At 34.9% G+C, this 24,090-nt stretch overlaps 1 protein-coding gene across 3 annotated transcripts; it reads left to right on the plus strand.

Moving 5' to 3' along the window:
- Window positions 1–413: 413 nt before the first annotated feature.
- Window positions 414–22,920, plus strand: Vom2r30 (vomeronasal 2 receptor, 30). 3 transcript variants are annotated; one of them, NM_001099467.1, is made up of 6 exons: window positions 414–610; window positions 3,940–4,222; window positions 9,560–10,372; window positions 17,064–17,291; window positions 19,531–19,654; window positions 22,016–22,920. In NM_001099467.1, the coding sequence occupies exons 1-6, from the start codon at window positions 414–416 to the stop codon at window positions 22,918–22,920; spliced, it is 2,550 nt and encodes an 849-aa protein (NP_001092937.1). The 3 variants fall into 3 exon arrangements, with proteins under 3 accessions (NP_001092937.1, XP_087501074.1, XP_087501038.1); XM_087644948.1 differs by having other exon boundaries at window positions 22,166–22,920; XM_087644912.1 differs by having other exon boundaries at window positions 3,940–4,204.
- Window positions 22,921–24,090: the final 1,170 nt, after the last annotated feature.

The following is a 24,090-nucleotide window of genomic DNA, read 5'->3' on the forward strand; positions in this document are numbered from 1 at the left end:
GATTGTGCCATTAATGAATTTCTCACTGTGAATGTCCTCATAAAATCCACTGACATCATTAAAAATTGTGTCAATATAATAACTTTGTTAAAAATTTCCAAGACCAAATTACAATAGGCTTCCTTCCAGGAATTAACAAACATGAGTGATATCATGGAGCCTGAGAATTAATAATTCTCCAAAGTATTTACGAGTCTCTGTTAATTACATGAGCTCTGGTCACCAGTTGCAGAGCCCCAGGGAAGAAAGTGCTTCAGCTTCCTCCATGGTTCAGAAGCAATCTGGAAAACAAAATGAGTCATGAATATGTAATCTCTGCTTTACACATAGTAATAAAAGATGGTTCAGATTTGATGTGCTGATATGCACGGCACTTCACAATCCACACTGCCCAGGTTTAAAGCAGGAAAAATATGTTCATTTTGATGGTAGTATTCTTCTTCCTCAACCTTCCACATCTCATGGCAAATTTCACTGATCCCAGGTGCTTTTGGAGAATAAATTTGGATGAAGATCAGAATAAAGACTTGGGTATAAGTTGTTCCTTCATCCTTGGAGCAGTTCAGTTACCTATGGAGAAAGATTATTTCAACCAGACTCTGAATGTCCTGTAAGTCCATTTGTACTTTTTATGTAAATGACAACTTCCATATTTCTAGAGTATTCTGAGGATGAAGATCAGGTAAATCCTTGAGTCCTCTGTTGTGTTACTAATCTGAACACCACTAAACAAGCTTAATTATTTTACAGATTCAATTCTACTTTCTCCTTTTTATTAATCCAATGAAGGCTTTGTTTTTCTTCCATGTGTCCTCTGATTTAAAGCCTTGAAACTGAGGAAGAAAGGGATATCTACATAGGTCTATCAAGTAATGCCCTTCTAATAACACTTTGTGTTCCACACTAGATATAGATGGCTTATTGAATTTGATCCTGTAATGTTTCATTGAGTTTTATCCCAAGTACTTGCAAATAAATGGTAATAAACTCTGCTTAAAATTCTTCCATCAAGGGTTGGGGATTTAGCTCAGCGGTAGAGCGCTTGCCTAGCAGGCGCAAGGCCCTGGTTTCGATCCCCAGCTCCGGAAAAAACTAAAAAAAAAAAAAAAAAAAAAAAAAAAAAAAAAAAAAAAAAAAAAAAAAAAAAAAAAAAAAACCTAAAATTCTTCCATCAATGTCTTTCTCCTAGAGTGTATGCTGGTTCCAGTAATATTCGTGGTGCCTCTAGTTATCAAAAACTTTACATACATGTAAATTACTCTCTGAAGTTCATTGCATGTGTTGACTTCTTGCCATCTAATGATTAATCAAGTTTGGAAAGAGGAGATGTTTGCACTCAGAAATTCATACTTTATAGAAATGCCTGAAAGTATATGTTTGTATGTCATAAGCAAGGAATATTTAGGTCATTAGAGGGAAAGACATCAAATTGTTTTAAAAGATAAAGCCTGAAAGACCTTTGGCTGTGTGATATACACTATTCATGTCTAATAACTGGCTTTTGTCTTTCATAGAGTTCAATTTGGCACTCTCCCTTTAGAGTAAAATATATTTGAAACATATGGGATTGAATGATATATTTACATTCCTGGAATAGTGAGGCTATCAATAACAGTGGTGATAGCTTATGTCCCTTGTCGCTGCCATAGGTTACAGTTGTTGTGTGGGACAGTTGCAATATTTGAGAACAGAGATACAGAAATTTTTCATTAGATTTTTGTCACTTTTTTATAAACATATCTACTCTTTTCATGTCTAACTTGGTTAATCTCTGACCCATTTATGATATCTTACGTGGCTTTTTCAGTAATTTTAGAAAATATTGGTGCACATGCTACCAATGTGTTATCAATACTCATTTTAGTGGATTGCTGAAACTTATTTTGAAACACAGCCCTTTAGTCTGCTAGGCTACACAGACAGCTTAAGCAAGACAGTTTGATGTTTCCTAAATTATCACTGAAGAAAGTAGTTTGAGCACTGCACAAAGTTTATTCTTAAATTACAGTTGTATATTAATAAAATGTTTAATTGAAAATTTTGTGTGTGTTAATGGAGAATATCATAAAATTGTCAATTATATGGAATATAGAATGAAAAGACTGCAGGAATACAATTTTTGAAAACCTAATTGTACTTACCTCAAATTTAATCATTAAATATATGCCCATATGTTTATTGTTTATTGATCATATTATATTAAATGAGAAGAATGATAGTCTCCAGTGTCAAGATATTGATCTTTACATAAGCATAAAAACAATATGGTATTATTCCTTTCCCACTGTCTTGTAGCCCACTTCTATTCCAAAAAATAAACATTCCATCAAAAGTTCTATATTATAAACATTTAATAGTGGAAAACACTAATATCACTGGAATTTATTTATTTTTCTAGTTCTTGGTAGGATGCTAGCATTGATTTTTTGTAACTGGAAATGTTGTCAAAGATGTTTACTAGAAATTAAGTTATAATGATGAGAAGTACCCACAATGAATATATTGCATTCCTTTGTAAATAGAATGTAAGGGAATGATACTTGGCTGGTGGGGCAAGCCATTAATCTCTGTAAAAATACATGGCAAAAGTGTATACCTGAACATTTGAAGTGAGTATAGTCTGTAGCAAAGTATCTTATAAAACACTCAGATAAGATTGATTAAGCTAAAAAATGAATGCTGACAGGAGACTGATATAGCTGTCTCCTGAGAGACAGAGCCCAGGCATGTCAAATATAGAGGTGAATGTTAGCCGCAAACCATTGAACTGATAATTTGATCCCAGTTAGAGAATGAGAGAAAGGATTGAAAGTGCTAAAGGGACTTGCAACCCCAGTAGAGCAACAATGCCAACCAAACAATGCTCCCAGGGACTAAATTGCTACATAAAGACAAAGACTGACCCATGACTCCAGATGCACATATAGCAGCAGATGGCCTTGTTGGGCAACACTGGAAGGAGAAGTCCATGTTCCTGCCAAGGCAGGGCAGCACAGTTTAGGGGAATATAGGGGAGCAGTAAGATGGGTGGATGAGAAGGGGAATGCCCTCAAAGGAGAAGGGGAGAGGGATGGCATGGGGAGCTTATGTCCAGGAAAACGGGAAAGGAAATAACATTTGAACTGTAAATATAAAAATCAATATAAGAAAAAATTATTATAGTGGAATAAAGTTTGATGTGGGAAATAAAATAAGAATCTTTGTTCAAAGATAAAAAACAACTGTAAAAATAAAATAAAACACTCAGATATATTGCCCTCTAATGACCTAAGTAAACCTTGATCAAATATATCAAATATATGCACAGACATGTATGATTTACAAATACGTGCTTGATATTTGAATTTATATATTTAGAAAATGTTTTCTTTCACCAAAGGACTGAAAGAAAAAATAACAAAATGAGGGTAAATATGATGGGCATGTTAAGAATATTGGCCACTTATTATATGTGATTCTAAGTACAGGAAACAATGTTGTTGAAGAAATGCTATTATGCACTGATCAATAAACAATGTTTCCAATTCCTAACCAACTCATTTAATTTCACAAGAAAATATGAACTAAATAGCTCTCATAACACACATATTTTTATATTGTTTACTAATTTCAAAATGAAGACATGATAAGAATTATTGTTTTGTCCATATCTATTGTTTGCTCTTTACTCTATGATCAAACACTCAAACCCTGAGATGGAAATCCTCTCTGTAAAAGAGGTAAATACCATATCTTATTCATGGGAGACATACTGACATGAACTTTTAATGTGTTTGCTATTTTCTAGATTATCATTTCAACCCAATCTCAGAAAAAAGCCAGTTGTTTCCATCTTTAGAGATCAGATGGAGAAAATTCTAGTACAGAATAGTGCTTATATTGAGTACAATTGATCATGTATAAACATCTGTCGATAATAAATTCTGTCCTCTTTTACAGAAAAACAACTAAAACCAACAAATATGCCTTGGTATTAGCCTTTTCAATGAATGAAATCAACAGGAATCCTGATCTTTTACCAAATATGTCTTTGGTTATAAAACATACTTTGAGCTATTGTGATGGAAAAACTGTACACCACATAGTTAAAGAAAAATTTTATAACCCTTTACCTAATTACATCTGTAATGAAGAGACTATGTGTTCATTTCTGCTTACAGGACTGAATTGGATATCATCAATAAAGCTTTTTAGAGAGTTGGACGTCTTCTTATTTCCACGTGTAAGTTATCATAGAAAAAAGTTCTTCATATCATTTTAATTAGATATTAAGAAAATTAATGGATGAGACTGGACTTATGCTTATATCAATCTATGTGGTTCCACAGTACTTATTAATGAGACTAGGGCGTAACCTCCAGAAGTTGACAGATTACAGAACAGAGGAAAAGAGGAGGCCATAAAAAATTAAGTCTGGAAAACTCATAGCGCTGAGTGCCTGCAGAAAGAAACAGGAAAGAGCATATGTCAGCAGCTTGACAGCACACCTAAAAGCTCTAGAACAAAAAGAAGCAAATACACCCAGGAGGAGTAGAAGGCAGGAAATAATCAAACTCAGAGCTGAAATCAACCAAGTAGAAACAAAAAGGACCATAGAAAGAATCAACAGAACCAAAAGTTGGTTCTTTGAGAAAATCAACAAGATAGATAAACCCTTAGCCAGACTAACGAGAGGACACAGAGAGTGCGTCCAAATTAACAAAATCAGAAATGAAAAGGGAGACATAACAACAGATTCAGAGGAAATTCAAAAAATCATCAGATCTTACTATAAAAACCTATATTCAACAAAACTTGAAAATCTTCAGGAAATGGACAATATCCTAGACAGATACCAGGTACCGAAGTTAAATCAGGAACAGATAAACCAGTTAAACAACCCCATAACTCCTAAGGAAATAGAAGCAGTCATTAAAGGTCTCCCAACCAAAAAGAGCCCAGGTCCAGACGGGTTTAGTGCAGAATTCTATCAAACCTTCATAGAAGACCTCATACCAATATTATCCAAACTATTCCACAAAATTGAAACAGATGGATCACTACCGAATACCTTCTACGAAGCCACAATTACTCTTATACCTAAACCACACAAAGACACAACAAAGAAAGAGAACTTCAGACCAATTTCCCTTATGAATATCGACGCAAAAATACTCAACAAAATTCTGGCAAACCGAATCCAAGAGCACATCAAAACAATCATCCACCATGACCAAGTAGGCTTCATCCCAGGCATGCAGGGATGGTTTAATATACGGAAAACCATCAACGTGGTCCATTATATAAACAAACTGAAAGAACAAAACCACATGATCATTTCATTAGATGCTGAGAAAGCATTTGACAAAATTCAACACCCCTTCATGATAAAAGTCCTGGAAAGAATAGGAATTCAAGGCCCATACCTGAACATGGTAAAAGCCATATACAGCAAACCAGTTGCTAACATTAAACTAAATGGAGAGAAACTTGAAGCAATCCCACTAAAATCAGGGACTAGACAAGGCTGCCCACTCTCTCCCTACTTATTCAATATAGTTCTTGAAGTTCTAGCCAGAGCAATCAGACAACAAAAGGATGTCAAGGGGATACAGATTGGAAAAGAAGAAGTCAAAATATCACTATTTGCAGATGATATGATAGTATATTTAAGTGATCCCAAAAGTTCCACCAGAGAACTACTAAAGCTGATAAACAACTTCAGCAAAGTGGCTGGGTATAAAATTAACTCAAATAAATCATTTGCCTTCCTCTATACAAAAGAGAAACAAGCCGAGAAAGAAATTAGGGAAACGACACCCTTCATAATAGACCCAAATAACATAAAGTACCTCAGAGTGACTTTAACAAAGCAAGTAAAAGATCTGTACAATAAGAACTTCAAGACACTGAAGAAGGAAATTGAAGAAGACCTCAGAAGATGGAAAGATCTCCCATGCTCATGGATTGGCAGGATTAATATAGTAAAAATGGCCATTTTACCAAAAGCGATCTACAGATTCAATGCAATCCCCATCAAAATACCAATCCAATTCTTCAAAGAGTTAGACAGAACAATTTGCAAATTCATCTGGAATAACAAAAAACCTAGGATAGCTAAAGTTATCCTCAACAATAAAAGGACTTCAGGGGGAATCACTATCCCTGAACTCAAGCAGTATTACAGAGCAATAGTGATAAAAACTGCATGGTATTGGTACAGAGACAGACAGATAGACCAATGGAATAGAATTGAAGACCCAGAAATGAACCCACACACATATGGTCACTTGATTTTTGACAAAGGAGCCAAAACCATCCAATGGAAAAAAGATAGCATTTTCAGCAAATGGTGCTGGTTCAACTGGAGGTCAACATGTAGAAGAATGCAGATCGATCCATGCTTATCAGCCTGTACAAAGCTTAAGTCCAAGTGGATCAAGGACCTCCACATCAAAGCAGACACACTCAAACTAATAGAGGAAAAACTAGGGAAGCATCTGGAACACATGGGCACTGGAAAAAATTTCCTGAACAAAACACCAATGGCTTACGCTCTAAGATCAAGAATTGACAAATGGGATCTCATAAAACTGCAAAGCTTCTGTAAGGCAAAGGACACTGTGGTTAGGACAAAACGGCAACCAACAGATTGGGAAAAGATCTTTACCAATCCTACAACAGATAGAGGCCTTATATCCAAAATATACAAAGAACTCAAGAAGTTAGACCACAGGGAAACAAATAACCCTATTAAAAAATGGGGCTCAGAGCTAAACAAAGAATTCACAGCTGAGGAATGCCGAATGGTGGAGAAACACCTAAAGAAATGTTCAACATCTTTAGTCATAAGGGAAATGCAAATCAAAACAACCCTGAGATTTCACCTCACACCAGTGAGAATGGCTAAGATCAAAAACTCAGGGGACAACAGATGCTGGCGAGGTTGTGGAGAAAGAGGAACACTCCTCCATTGTTGGTGGGATTGCAAACTGGTACAACCATTCTGCAAATCAGTCTGGAGGATCCTCAGAAAATTGGACATTGAACTGCCTGAGGATCCAGCTATACCTCTCTTGGGCATATACCCAAAAGATGCCCCAACATATAAAAAAGACACGTGCTCCACTATGTTCATTGCAGCCTTATTTATAATAGCCAGAAGCTGGAAAGAACCCAGATGCCCTTCAACAGAGGAATGGATACAGAAAATGTGGTACATCTACACAATGGAATATTACTCAGCTATCAAAAACAACGACTTTATGAAATTTGTAGGCAAATGGCTGGAACTGGAAAATATCATCCTGAGTGAGCTAACCCAAACACAGAAAGACATACATGGTATGCACTCACTGATAAGTGGCTATTAGCCCAAATGCTTGAATTACCCTAGATGCCTAGAACAAATGAAACTCAAGACAGATGATCAAAATGTGAATGCTTCACTCCTTCTCTAAAAGGGGAACAAGAATACCCTTGGCAGGGAATAGAGAGGCAAAGATTAAAACAGACACAGAAGGAACACCATTGAGAGCCTGCCCCACATGTGGCCCATACATATACAGCCATCCAATTAGACAAGATGAATGCAGCAAAAAAGTGCAGGCCGACAGGAGCCGGATGTATATCGCTCCTGAGAGACACAGCCAGAATACAGCAAATACAGGGGCGAATGCCAGCAGCAAACCACTGAACTGAGAATGGGACCCCTGTTGAAGGAATCAGAGAAAGAACTCGAAGAGCTTGAAGGAGCTCAATACCCCTTATGAACAACAATGCCAATCAACCAGAGCTTCCAGGGACTAAGCCACTACCTAAAGACTATACATGGACTGACCCTGGACTCTGACCTCATAGGTAGCAATGAATATTCTAGTAAGATCACCAGTGGAAGGGGAAGCCCTTGGTCCTGCTACGACTGAACCCCCAGTGAACGTGAGTGTTGGGGGGAGGGCAGTAATGGGGGGAGGGTGGGGAGGGGAACACCCATAAAGAAGGGGAGGGGGAGGGATTAGCGGGATGTTTGCCTGGAAACCGGGAAAGGGAATAACACTCGAAATGTAAATAAGAAACACTCAAGTTAATAAAAAGCTCTCTTTGTAAAAAAAAAAATTAAGTCTGGCATGGTGGCAGAAAGAAACTTACAGCCTTGAGTGACTGGCAGTCAGAGAGTTTCTTTTTATACAAATCTCATTAAGTAGAGATTGATTCATGTTGTTCCAAAACCTAGAAAATATTTCTGTTCCCAGATATGTTATCATCACCTTCATCATAAGTTTAGGTTATCATTGTTAAACATTCAAATAACACATTTATAACTTACCATCATGGTGGTGTTATAAGTTTTGTTATCAATGATAAACTGGGATTGAATAGAATTTCATTTTATAAACATTTTCTCTATAACCCAACTTTTAATTACCTGGAGTACTTTTTTACAAAGGCATGATGACAAACCATTTTAACCTGGCAGCTCCTGACATTTCAGTGTCACTAGACAGGATGAAAATATCCAATCAAGTCTGTGAACTTAACTGATTTACTAGCAGCAAGTGTTTGACCAATCATTAAGGGTCTGTCCATTGTCATTAGAACTTCTGTCAAAATTTTAATCAACATACTGCTACAGTTAGTATAAATCATTCCTTTAATTATATAATGGTTAAGTCATATCTTTTTGAATTTATTATGTCTTACCTTTTTCATTTGTTTCCTCCTCATAATTTATGAGCAGACATTCATAAGTGAACATTTCTAAGACAGAGGAGTTATGGGATTCTGATACCTCATTATTTCATATCTTTCCACATGATTATTTTTCCATCATTTTAAGATACTTTGTATGTTAGAGATAACTCCATTCAATTTAACTTTATTTCTGTCTAATTGCCTCAAAAAATACAACTTATGAGTGTGACATATTTGCAGCAAAATTTCTTGGTTATTTAGTAGGATGAGGTTTTTAATATGATCTGCTGCTAACACTTTCATGCAGCCAATTTGTTTCACATTTTTAAATTTACTTTGATCTCATGATCTGTTTCCCAATAAGGACAGAGACAGATAGTCACAGAGTATTTGGTAGCCTTATCCTCAGAAGGAAAGTTATACCATGTTTATCTGAGTCACATCCTCCAGTAATACCTACAAGTAGGGAAAGATAAGAATATGTGTTCCTAAAAGCTAAAACAGTGTTATGCATCAGACTTACCTGTGAAATGGTAGAGGATGCATTTCTGGATTAAGGGATAAATGCCCTTTCAAAAAATATATTAGCCAAATACCCCCAAGTTGTAAATATATTATAATCTCTCAAATTTTTGAATACACAGATGTCAAGACAAAAACTGAATGACAGAACAGAAGTTATTATAATATGCAAATGTGTTTTGTTATATTTTGACAATAAGCTGTGCTTGCTGTTTCCATTAGAAATGGATGTACCAGGCTTCCAAATTTTCTCCTTTGAATCTGTGATGAGAGGAAAAGTCATAGGTAATCAACAACTGTTTGTAGGTAAATATAATTACAAGTTTTTTAAACTACACTCCACCTCATGCTGCTCTCTGTATTGTAGTTCCTTCAGATTTCCTATGGACCTTTCCATTCCATCTTCAGTGATAATGAACAATTTCCATATGTCTATCAGATGACCCCAAAGGACACATTACTACCCTTGGCAATGGTCTCCATCATACATTACTTCAACTGGAACTGGGTTGGCCTTGTCATCTCAGATAATGATGAAGGCAATCAATTTCTCTCAGAGTTGAAAAAAGAGACCCAAACCAAGGAAATTTGCTTTGCCTTTGTAACCATGATGACAATCAATGACCTTTCATCCTATCATAAAACAGAGATGTACTACAATGAAATTGTGATGTCATCAACAAATGTTATTATCATTTATGGGGAAACAGATAGTATTATTGAATTGAGCTTCAGAATGTGGAAATCTCCAGTTATACAGAGGATTTGGATCACCAAATCAGAGTTGGATTTCCCCACAAGTAACGGAGACTTAAGTCATGACATATTCTATGGGACTCTCACATTTTTACACCACCATGGTGAGATTTCTGGATTTAAAAATTTTGTAGAGACACGGTACCATCTCAAAAGCAGAGATTTAAATCTGTTAATACCAGAATGGAATTACTTTAACTATGAAGCCTCAGCATCTAACTGTAAAATACTGAGGAACTATTCATCCAATTCCTCATTGGAATGGCTAACAGAACAGAAGTTTCAGATGGCCTTTAATGATGAGAGTAATAGCATATACAATGCTGTGTATGCCATGGCCCATGCTCTCCATGAGAAAAATCTGCAAGAGGTTGATAATCAGGAAATAAAAAATGGGAAAAGAACAAGTACTCACTGCTTGAAGGTAGAGTTTCTTTATTTTTTCTATTTTTATTGGATATTTTCTGTCTTTACATGTCAAATGTTATTCCCTTTCCTTCACTTCTTTCCCTCCCCCTACTTCTATGAAAATGCTACCACTCATCCCCATCCACTCACAACACCATATCACTGCTCTACTTTTTCTGTCTCATACAGAATTACTTGCTTTGTTGAGTATAGGCTTTCATAGTAGGATATTTTTTTTTTAATTTCTACAGTTACTCTTATGTCTCCCTTTTAATTTCTGATTCTGTTAAGTTGGATACTGTCTCTGTTCTTGATGATTAGTCTGGCTAACGGTTTAGGTATATCTTATTGATTTCTCAAAGAAATAGCTCCTGGTTTTGTTTATTCCTTGTATAGTTCTTTTTCTTTCTACTTGGTTGATTTCAGCCCCTACGTCTGATTTTTTTTTTGCTTCTGTCTACTCCTGCTGCATCTGTTTACTTCTTTTTTCTTGAGCTTGCTTCCAGGTGTGAGGTAAATTGCTGTCAACCTGATTGTGTATGCAAGTTGTGCCTTCCTTTTCATTACATTCTCAAATGTTAATTTCCTTCTTTATTTCTTCCATGACCAAGTTATCATTGAGTAAAGTGTTGTTCAACTTCCATGGGTATGTGGGCTTCCTGTTGTTTTGTTGTTTATGAAGACCAGCCTTAGTCCTTGGTGATCTGATAGGATGCATGGGAATATTTCCACTTTTTTGTATCTGCTGAGGCCTGTTTTATGAATGATTATATGGTCAGTTTTGGAGACGATCCCTTGAGATCCTGAGAAGAAGGTATATTCTTTTTGTTTTAGGATATAATGTTTTACAGATATCTCTTTATTCTGTTTAGTTCATAACTTCTGTTAGTTTCAACGTGTCTCCATTTAGTTTCTGTTTCCATGATCTGTCCATTGATGAGAGTGAGGTCTTAAAGTCTCTAACTCTTATTGTGTGTGATACAAAGAATGATTTAGCTTTAGTAAATTTATTTTATGATAGTGGGTTCCATTACATTTGGAGCATAGACGTTCAGATTTGAGAGTTAATCTTGGTAGATTTTTTCCTTTGGTGCATATGAAATGGCCTTCCTTAACTTTTTTGATATCTTTGGTTCAAAGTTGATTGTATTCGGTACTAGAATGGCTACCCCAGATTGTTTCTTTTGACTATTTGCGTGTAATGTTTTTCCACCCTTTCCCTCTGAGGTACTGGCTGTCTTTGTCATTGAGGTTTGTTTTCTCTACACTGTAAAATGGTGAGTCATGTTTATGTATCCACTCTGTTAGCCTATATCTTTATATTTGGGAATTCATTACATTGGCGATAAGAGATATTAGGAAGGAATGAGTGTAGTCTCCAGACTTGCATTGGATATTTCCATCTATTATCTTTGTAAGGCTGGATTTGCGGAAAAATGTTTAAATTTGGTTTTGTTATGGAATATCTTGTTTTCTCCAACTTTGTTTATTGAGATTTTTGCTGGGTATAGTCTCCTGGCTGGCATTTCTGTTCCCTTAGGGTCTGTATGGCATCTGCCTAGGGTCTTCTAGCACTCATCTTTATGTTGAGACTCAGATACAATTCTTTTTTTCCTTTTCTATTTTTCGGAGCTGGGGACAGAACCCAGGGCCTTGCGCTTGCTAGGCAAGCGCTCTACCACTGAGCTAAATCCCCAGCCTCTGATACAATTCTTATAGGTCTGCCTTTATGTTACTTGGCCATTTTTCTTTACTGCTTTTAATAATCTGTTTTTGTTTTGTGGATTTGGTGTTTTAACTATTATATGATGGGAAATTTTTTTTTTTTTGGTCTAATCTGTTTGGAGTTCTGTAGGCTCCTCAATGTTCCTTAGGCATCTCTTTTTTAGGTTAGGAATGTTTTCTTCTATAATTTTGTTGAAGGTATTTTTTGGCCCTTTTAATTTGTGAATCTTCACTGTCTTCTATACATATCATCCTCAGGTTTGGCCTTCTTATGGTTACCTGGATTTCCTAAATTTTCTCGGATAGAGCATTTTTATATTTGGCATTGACTTTGACTACTGTGTCAATATTTTCAATAGTACCTTCTGCCCCTGAGATTCTTGTTTCTATATCTTGTATTCCAAGTGAGTCATGTATCTATGACTCCAGATCACTTTCCAAGATTTTCTATTTCCAGAGTTGTTTCCCTTTGTGATTTCTTTATTGTTCCTCTTTCCATTTTTGGATCCTAGATGGTTTTGTTCAATTCCTTCACCTTATTGGTTGTGTTTCCTGGTAACTCTCTAAGGGATTTTTTTGTTTTCTCCTTAAAGGCTTATATTTGTTTTATTATGTTCTTCTGTATTTTTTAAAAGTTGTTATTTATGTCCTTCTTAAAGTTTTCTCTCATTATCATGAACTGTGTTTCTAAATATGAATCATGCTTTTTTGTGTGCTAGGTTATCTAAGACTTGCAGGCCAGATGGATTCTATCCCAGGATCCTCCATGGTTCCTGTCCACTATGTGCTTCTCATGGATCCCTCTTTGTACAGTTATTGTAGCAAAACTGGTGACTCACATGCGGATTTAGGAGTGAGAGCACTTCTGAGAGACCAGTTCTCTCTGGGCAGGTTTTGGGTCCAGAGGCTGTGCAGATGGAGACCACAAGAATCTGTACAGTTTCGTCTAATAGATGATGTTTGATATCTTCAAACACCTAGCCATTTAGAATTTTTCAGATGCACCCACTTAATGAAATCAGAAAGATTTTCCAAAATAGATTGGTTTCTGAACATTTTTTAAAGAAAAAAAATCTAGTGACTGTGATAAATGTGAAAGGAAAATGAAGGCAAAGTTTATTAATTAAATTTTGTAATTTCATAGGGAGCACCTTAATATCCATCATCATATCCCTTCCAATGTTCAATATAAACAGTACTACTTCATGAATTTTCTCTATGTTGAAAGGAGAAGTTTTTATAGATACACATCAGTTGTTTAGAAATCATTTTAAGGATTGGTTTTCATTAGGGTACTCCAGTGATTCTGTCCACAGTGAATCCTCTGGGTAACTTATTTGGTTTCTGAGAGTAATTAAAGAAGAAATAGTGTTAGTAGTCTGTTCTATCTATAAAAATATATTTATAGGTGTGGATGTGCCTTTCTCACTGTGAATAGGTGTATTTGTTTAGACTTCCTGTGTATCTGTCAATTTTGCTTTGGACAAGCATGGTTATGTATCTGTATGACTGTGGATGTGTGCAAAATTTTTTCTATTTATGAATTTCTTTCTATAAGTGTTTCCAGAAAAAGAGTGTATGTTTCTTTGTGTCATTGTCAGATCATATGTCTTAGTGTACCATTATATTTATTTTGTGAGTATTTGTATGAGCTTATACATATTTGTATCTGCTTTACTGTGTATGTGCCTACCTATTTCTTTGGGCTTGTCTTGGTTTTACCTGCCTTTTAGTAATTACGTGTGAATCTAAATGTCTCTGGGTATAAATATCATTCAAGACTGGTGCTTAGATTTTATACATCTCCCTGTGTGTTGCTGTATTTCTGTATTTGTGTGATTGTGTATGAATGCCTGTGTGTGCGTGTGTTTATATGTGTGCAAGTGTATGTATTTTGTGTAATTTCATATCTGTGTGCATATATACATATAAATACATATATATATATATATATATATATATATATATATATATATTGTGCCTGAATATATACATCTGTGTATCAACACATATATATCTTTGTGTGGAAATATGTGAAGAGCTGTATTATTTGTGCTACTCAGAAAAGCTATGAGCCTCTCTATGTTTTAATGTGTTTGTGTGTGTGTGTTCACGCATGTGTGTGTGTGTGTGTGTGTGTTTTGCATATATCTGTTTGTTTCTCTATTTTTGTCAGTTTGTGTTCGGTAGTACTGTCTGAGAGAATAGAAATTTTTGGATTATTATGATAATTGCATTTTTAGAATATTTTATTTTTTTATTTTATTGGCTATTTTAAATACATATTTTAAATTTTATCCCCTTTCCTATTTTCCCCTCCAGAAACCTTTTAACCCACACACTCCACCAGCTTCTATGAGGGTGCTCTGTCACCAAACCACCCACTACCTCTCAACTGCCTAACCTGACATTCCCCTATACTAGGGCATCAAGACTTGACTGTAACAAGGGCCTCTCCTACAAGTAATGCCTGAGAAAGGCATCCCCTGTTACATTTGCAACTGGAGCCATTGGTCCAGGCTTGTGTACTCTTGGGATGGTGATTTAATCCCTGGGACCCTATGAGTTCTGGAGTTCATGGTCTCTTGATATTGTTGTTCTTCTTATGGGGTTGCAAACTCCTTCATGTCCTTCAGTACTTTCTCTAACTCCTCCATTGGGGACCATGTTTTCAGTTCAATGTTTTATTGCAAGCATTGGTCTCTGTATAGGTCAGGCTCTTGCAGTGCCTTTCAAAATACAGCTAAATCAAGCTTGTGTCAACAAGTACTTCCTGACACCCATAATAATTTCTGGAATGGTGTCTGTATATAGGATGCATCCCTCAAGTGTGACAGTCTCTGGATGGCCTTTCTTTCAGACTCTGCTACACAATTTGTCACAATATTTCCTCCTATGAACCCTTTGTTCCCCCATCTAAGAAGGTCAAAAGCATGCACATTTTTTCTTCCTTCCTCTTGAGATTCAGGTCGTCTTTGAATAATATCTTGATTATTCCTTGCTTTTGGGCTAATAGCCACTTTTTCGTGAGGGCATACCTTGCACATTCTTTTGCGGTTAGATTACCTCATTCAGGATGATATTTTCTAGTTCCATCCATTGACTTCAGAATTTCATGAAGACATTGTTTTTAAAAGCTGAGCAGTATTCAATTGTGCAAACGTGTCACATTTTCTGTATCCACTCCCCTGTTGAAGGACATCTGGATGTTTTCAGTTTCTGGCATTATAAATAAAGCTGCTTTGAACATAAGGAGCATGCATCCTTGTTATATGTTGGAGCACCTTTCAAGTATATGCGCAGGAGTGATATAACTTGGGCCTCAGGTAGTACTAAGTCCAATTTCCTCAGGGACAACCAGAGTTATTTCCTCAGTTGTTGAACCAGCTGGTATTCCAATGGAGGAATGTACGTCTTCTACACATCCTTGCAAGTGTCTACCATAATCAGATCTTAGCCATTCTGACCAGTGTGAGAGATGTTTTGATTTGTATTTACCATATGACTAAGGATTCTGAATACTTCTTTAGGTGCTTCTCAGCTATTCAGTATATCTCCATTAAGAATTCTTTGTTTAGCTCTATAGCACATTTTAAAGGGGTTTTTGATTCACTTGAGCCTAACTTCTTGAAGTCTTTGTATATATTGGATATCAATACTTTATTGTCTGTAGAATTTTTTAAGATATTTTCCCAATTGGTTGTTTGCTGTTTTGTTTTATTGACAGTGTCCTTTATCCTATGGAAGCTTGAAATTTTATGAGGTACCATTTGTTCATTCTTGATCTTAAAGCATAAGTCATTAGTGTTCTGTTAAGGAAATCCCCCCTGTGCCCATGTGTTTGAGGCTCTTCCCCACATTCTTTTCCATTAGTTTCAGATTATCTGCTTTTACATGGAAGATGTTGATCCACTTGGCCCACTCTCTACCTACTTATTCAATGTAGTACTTGAATTACTAGCCAGAACAATTAGGCAAGAAAAGGAAGTCAAAGGAATAAAAATTAAAAAGAAGTCTAAATATCACTATTTGCAAATGTTATGATAGTATACTTAAGAGACCACATAATTCCACTAGAAAACTCCTACCACTCATAAACAGCTTCAGCAAATTGGCTGGATATAATATTGTACAAAGAAATCAGTAGTCTTTCTCTACTCAAAGAATAAACAGGCTGAGAAAGAAATTAGGGAAAAGTCACCCTTCAAAATAGTCACAATTATTAAATATCTTGGTATAACTCTAACCAAGCAAGTGAAAGATCTGTATGACAAGAAATGCAAGTCTCTGAAAAAAGAATTGAAGAATAACTCAGATGGTAGAAAGATCTACCATGCTCCTGGATTGGCATGATTAATATAGTAAAAATGCACATCTTGCTTAAAGCAAAATAGAGATTCAATGCAAACCCATGAAAATACAAAGTCAATTTTTCACAGAGTTAGAAAGATAAATTAGCACATTCATTAGGAATAACAACCACAACAAAAACAGAACAGTGAAAATTATTCTCCACAATTAAAGAACTTCTGGGGGAATCACCATCCCTAAAGTCCAGCTTTATTAAAGAGAAATAGTAGTAATAAAAAAATGCATGGTATGAGTATAGAGGCAGGCAGGTAGATCAAAGGGATAGAATTGACCACCCAGAAATGAACCCACACATCTATGGTCACTTGATCTTTGATAAAGAAACTAAAACTATCCTGTAGACAAAAGACAGAATTTTCAATAAATGGTCCTGGTTCAACTGGAGGTCAGGATGTAGAAAAGAATGGAAATTGATCTAATTTTTATTGGCATGTGCAAAGCTCAAGTCCAACTGGGTAAAGGACCTCCATATAAAACCTGGTAATTTCATGTCTCCTATTGCTTTTGTTGTGATTTATCTTTTATTCTTTAAATGATGTTGCTTTAATTATAATAAATTTTATGATTTAAAGGTATGGTATGCACATTTTTGTGCAATGGTTATCTTTCAGTTAAACTCCTTTCTCAGAAAGACTCACTTTACTAATCCTCTTGGGGACAAAGTGATTATGAAACAGAGAGAGAGAGTGCAGGAAGACTATGACATTGTTCACATTCAGAATTTCTCACAACGCCTTCGGATTAAAGTGAAGATAGGAAAGTTCAGCCCATATTTTCCACATGGTGGACGCTTTCACTTATATGAAGAAATGATTGAGTTGGCCACAGGAAGTAGAAAGGTGGGTGTATATTAACTTACTGATTTATACTACACAGCAGTAGCATGACAATATATTGAAATGAAACATTTTGTCCTATCAGAAATATTATCTAAAATATAATGAATATAAAACCATTGTTCATCACTGTTTGGTATTCTTTATTTAAAGTGAACTATATTCTCTTTATATCATTGCTGTTATTACACAGTATTCTTCTCTGTAACTTAAAGCTCTGGAGCACATTCTAATACAAGTGAGACTAATGTTACATAATACAAGTGTTACATAATGTTACATAATTCTAACACTTTTCACTATACTATATTTTCCATATAATACAGGGATATACACCAAGTTCACTAATGAATACAATTAAAAATTCATATTCAAAGAAACATCAATTTTTAATAAACTTTAAGCTGCACTTCACACTTTTAAGTTAGATGATTGAAATACAAAGGAATAAGTGTACAGAACTTGTACAACAGACAAAGAAATAGCTATTAAAACCCATCATATACAGCAATAACAGCAACCAGAAAAAATAATTTTCAACTATAGATGAATATTTTGGTAATATTCTATAAATGTAATCAATGACAACACAGATTTTTTTGTATTTGAAGATATTCCTTGGTACTTTCAGAAGGTGTGGAGACTCATTCACAAACAAGAGGAGAACTTTTCTTAATAATATTGAAGGAAAACTTAAAATGTGTACTAATAGGGAAAAGGAAATTAGATAACAATATCTTTGATTGATATGTATGCAATAATTATTGAATAAAACCCGTACCAAAGGAAAAAAACACACAACAGAAAGATCATACTCTGAGAACAGAGATAATTTAATCCAGAGATGCAAACATGGTTGCATACATGCAGATTTTTTGAGTGTAATATAGCACACAACATAGAATTACATTATTTTCTGTAAGCATTCAGAAATGTCTGTTAACCAAGCTCAAAATTCATTCAAGTTAAAGAAATAAATCAAGTAATAGAACAGAAGGAACACATAGTGATATGACATTTTCTTTCTTAAACCTCTTCATTATTCATGCAGAGAAAATTATTATCCATGAAAGTCAGAAATAAGAGGTAGTTTTATTGGTTCATGTTTTTATCCAAGTAATTTAGATTCAGTGGTCTGAAAATCACTGTTTCTTGCCAGTCTCCCTTATAATGTGAGGCTAAACCTGCCATATGTGATATGAAAATACTACTTTAAAATAAATTAATATGAAGCATAAACATATGCCCTTTTTGGTACTCTAATTCAAAATAGTCTTTAAAATAGTACAGTGTTAACATAAATTTAGAGAAAATTATGGGGTAAAAAAGAGAAAATATACTCTCATCTTTATTATGAGAACTAATCTACAAATACTTTAAGGTAAAACTCTGTTTCCACAATTTGAAAATGATAGGAAGAACTCTTCACATCTTCAATTAATTTTAAACAGTCTAATTTTTTAATCCAGCCTTTTCCAGTATTTTCAGCCACTGTGCAGCAGTTTGACCACATAAAACACTCCATATTTATCACTTTATTATTTCCAATTATATTAAACCAGTATCTGCATAGTCCACTGTTTATTCTTACACAATTTTTCGTGCTTTAAAATGGTAATTTATTCAAGATCATGTTTCTTATCAGTGACTGAAAGACATGCTGTTCCTCACTCAGATATCTTCAAATACTAACTTGCTTCTTTGTTGCTTTAATTAAACTTGATCATAAGGAATGCAAAGAGGAAGGGTGATTTGAGGTATGACAGTCAAAGAAAGGCAAGTGTGGATATCTGGAGATTGGAACGAAGGGGACGATCTCAAAAGCACACTATTTACTGTATGTACTCCCCACAGTGAGATGGGAAATCTTATATTAATTACTAATTAAAAATGCATGAAAGATATTAGGGCAGGCTTGTTGGCCGAGAAAATATCCCAACTAAAGTTCCCACTGTCTGTTCACAGTACTTAGTGCAAAATTGAAAATAATTAACTAAGAAAACATCAGGCTGAAAGCTCTAGTTTTACACATATCTCACCATCAGATTTTTTTTCTGAATAATAAGACATTGAAAATTATCCACCATTTCTTCAATGTATTTCCAATATTCATAGCTAGTCAGAGTGAAATGGAAATCAGTTGGTATACATAAAACAAGCTCATTAAATTATAATATAATAATATAAAACATAAAGGAAGTAGCTAAAACTCATTACTAGTATGTGTCTAATTTTTTCTCAGATGCCATCCTCTGTGTGCAGTGCAGATTGTAGTCCTGGATTCAGAAAAATCTGGAAGGAAGGAATGGCAGCCTGCTGTTTTATTTGCAGCCCCTGCCCTGAAAATGAAATTTCTAATGAGACAAGTGAGTGTTTGCTGCTCTGATAAATACGGCAAATATATATCCTACTCTTGTGCCCCCCAGGGATTATGAAGTCAATTAAGGACAACTGAAAATATAGGATATATAATTTTTCTAATTTACTAGTTGTAGATATAAAAGTAATTAACAAAGTCATGCCAAAACAACAAACAAACAAACAAACACATATAACTTTTGCCTTGAACCACATATTGACTCATTGAAAATTCATAGCATATTACATTTTCTCAAAAATACTTTAGTAAATAAAGCTGCAATATAAGGGAATTCTCCACAAGATTTTTCACAACCATTAAACTATTGTAAAACAACATGTGCTTTAGATTTTAGTCACAATTTCTAACAAAATTAAAGTAGTCATATTTCATCAATATATTCCTCATATACATGAATATGCACACCATCTACATATAGGGCTCATGAAGGATTGAATGTAATAGAAAGTCTATTGGATTAGATCATGAGACTGCTAGGTACACAAATCCATGTTGTCTTTAAGATTAATATAGAAGACAAAAGTATTTGAAAATTTAAGAGAAAATCCTATATACATAAAATTCTGAAAACCATATTTGAAGCCAGATGTGATATGAATTCAGAAAGTAGAGAATAAAGGTTAAACCTTGATTTAGAATGTATGATGAGACTCAAGCTCAGCATATTACATCCACACCTATTATTAAAATTATTATTTAATTTTAATTTATTTAATTTAAATCATTGTTTGCTAAGGCTTACAATCTGATTTAATTCCCATTATTCATGAAGTAGAACCAAGCAATGTATTCAGAAGTTCTCTTTTGAAATCATGAATTGCAACATTAGGCTATGCTGGAAAATAATTTCTAAAATATACTGAATTTGTTTTAAATGTAAAAACAAAAAAGAATTAATATTTACATCAATGAATTTCAAAAAAGTCCATAAAATATTTCATGATATTAATTTTTATGTGTGTGGGATTTGTAATACATGTACAGGTACACATAAGAGGAAATAATACTCCTGTCATTACATTTTACATGCACTCATGAGACACCAGTGCTGAGATATGAACTCAGGTTTGCTGCTAGACCAAAATATTCTATTTATAGTAAAACCAACTTCTTAGGCTTTTAGGTGACTTATTAAATAATAGCTCACCACAAAGTCATTGTTCTACATAAGAATTCTGAAAACCAAAGACTCACATCACCATAGTCTGAGATGACATAAAAATTAATTTCAGACACAACCACAGTTAATATTGTAGCCATGAAGGGAATTACAACTTTGGAATGGGATGCTATTGCTTAAGAAAGACCATCTGCATTACACTTGCTTAAGGATTCCACTGTTATTTTACTGATTTTTGTTTCTCAGTACTGATTTTTATCCTTGAGTACATTCACAGATACTAAGACACATAGGAATGGAGACGAGACAAGGATGAAAATGCTCAGCATTCCAAATGAAGAAGGGATCAAAGTGAAGTACTTATTAGTACCAAGTATTTACAGAGGTTTTTTTTGTTTTTTTTTTTGTTCTGTTTTGTTTTGTTTTGATTTTTTGTTTTGTTTTCTGGTTTTTCTCCAGTGCTAATATTAGTGAATCTCAGGGACAATAACCCAAACTTTTGTTTACTTATTGGCAGATAAAGAAACATCTGAGTGTTTATTTCTTAAATGTTTTCTACTTTTCAAACATCATTATTATATCTCCTCTCAAGTTTAATTAAAGCAACTTTTTCTTATGACTTATGTGAGGAATCATCTAAATTCAAATTGCAATTTTTTACTTTTACATGAACACATACATATAAATATGTACACATAAACACAGACTACCTGTTCAATTTAGTGTTGCTTTTATGTCAATTACTTAGTTATAGTGATTTCTAAAGTACCTATTATACGTATTGGTGAAATAAGAGTCATAATATGTCACAGGGAACAAATTCATAAAGCAGTCAATTATCTCAGGAAACAGTGAGTGTAGGGTTTTGTATTTATAAAATAAACCCAGCAGCATTGTGGTTTATGAAATTATATTCTCTCAGTTAAACGTTCAAATTGACATCAACATAGAACAGAAGGTGGGTTTGGAAATGTTTTCTTTCTGATAACATTAAATATGATGTAATCAACAATGTTAAATAGACAACAAAATAATTTCTTGCTATTATGTTTCTTTACAACTTTATGAACATTATGAACTGAAAGAAATGCTTTGCAGAAATGTCCTTGAGATTATATTGTCAGCACTGGGGCAGCATTAACATGCTTCTTTCAACAATCTTACTTGAAATACCTTGTCATTAAAGTTTCTAAAACAATACTAACTAAACTCTTCTTTGGATATCAGATATGGATCAGTGTGTGAATTGTCCAGAATACCAGTATGCCAACAAAGAAAAGAACAAATGCATTCAGAAAGGTGTGATTTTTCTAAGCTATGAAGACCCATTGGGGATGGTTCTTGCCTTAATAGCCTTCTGTTTGTCTGTCTTCACAGCTGTGGTATTTTGTGTCTTTGTGAAGAACCATGACACTCCTATTGTGAAAGCCAATAACAGAATCCTCAGCTACCTATTAGTCATGTCACTCATGTTCTGTTTTCTGTGCTCCTTTTTCTTCATTGGCCATCCTAACAATGCTACCTGTATCTTACAGCAAATCACATTTGGAATTACCTTCACTGTGGCTGTTTCCACAGTTCTGGCCAAAACAATAACTGTGGTTCTGGCTTTCAAAATCACAGACCCAGGAAGAATGTTAAGAAACTTCCTGGTATTGGGGGCACCTAACTACATTATTCCCATATGTTCCTTATTGCAATGTATTCTGTGTGCAATTTGGCTAGCAGTTTCTCCTCCCTTTGTTGATATTGACAAACATTCTGAGCATGGCCACATCATAATCGTGTGCAACAAGGGCTCTGTTATGGCGTTCTACTGTGTCCTAGGATACTTGGCCTGCTTGGCCCTTGGAAGCTTCACTATGGCTTTCTTGGCAAAAAATCTGCCTGACACATTCAATGAAGCCAAATACTTAACCTTCAGCATTCTAGTGTTCTTCAGTGTCTGGGTAACCTTTCTTCCTGTGTACCATAGCACCAAGGGCAGAGTCATGGTTGCTGTGGAGATCTTCTCCATCTTGTCATCCAGTGCAGGGATGCTTGGATGCATATTTACACCCAAAATCTACATCATTTTAGTGAAACCAGAGAGAAATTCTATCCAAAGGATCAGGGAGAAATCATATTTCTGAATATTTCAGGGATTCTGTCAAATGTAAACTTGGTATATACCCACCAAGTATTTGTTTACAGTACATGTACACAGTTTTAGAATCACTGTTACTGGTACTTCTAGTGATGCCTAGAAGTATCATATCTACCAATCTTGCATATGTTGTCCATAAAATCTTGCACTCTTTCACCTCCTTGATTTCCTCTGGGAAAACTAAAATTCTCAAATTGTTATTCAAATTTTATTCAACATCATGGTTTCATGGAGATTTGCCCCCTGGTAACATCAAATAAATTTGATGAGGGAGTTGAATCTGTATTCTTACATAGAATATGAGTTCCAGGACAGACAGGAATTACACATCAAAACCATCTATCAAGTAAAATGATCAATTAGACTAAAAAACAAACTAAGGATCAACAAGTATACATTTTCTGATTTCAAGAAGGAGTACATACATGGCAGAATATTGTCTGTTCTTCCAGTTGCTCTTCAAGATATTGACCAATAGTCTTAGGAAAATTCTTTTCTGATCTAAAACAAAAAAATGTTATTTCCAACAGTGGACAGAAGTCTTCAACCAGTGTGTTTGAATTAGGGAATAGTTGGAGGATCCTTAGAAGGAGGGTGACCCATAGGAAGACTGGCAATCTTAAATAACCTGGAAACAAAAATTCTCAGAATCTGAGCTACTAACCAGGCAGCGTACACCAGCTGATACGATGCCCCCAACACATATGCAACATAAGACTACCTGGTCTGGCCTCAGTAAGAGAAGTCTCACCTAACTCCTGAGAGACATGTGGCTGAAGGAATTTGGAAGGTGTGGGGATTGGGTAGGTGGGGATTTCCTCTTCAAGTTGGGGGAGGAGTTATGACATGAGGAAGAGTCAGGGGGAAGATTAGGAAAGGGTTAATGAGTCCACAGTAAAAATAAAATAATAAAACATAAAAAACTAAAACAAAATTGAATTAAATAGGCTTGTAGATATATCAACATGCAATTATATTACAGTAATGGAAGAGATAGGTAAAACTCCTGATATTGATATAAAACTAATTTTTCTTAGAATCTGCCCTAGGTGTGCCATTCTGATTGAGGTCCCGTAATTACAAAATTCTGGAAGAAAGAATTGGGAGGTAGATGCTTTTATTATACGGCTTCCTCAAAAATGAATTTTCCAAAAAG

Source organism: Rattus norvegicus, chromosome 1, assembly GCF_021556685.1.
Source record: "Rattus norvegicus strain SHRSP/BbbUtx chromosome 1, alternate assembly SHRSP_T2T, whole genome shotgun sequence".
Classification (NCBI taxonomy): Eukaryota; Metazoa; Chordata; class Mammalia; order Rodentia; family Muridae; genus Rattus; species Rattus norvegicus.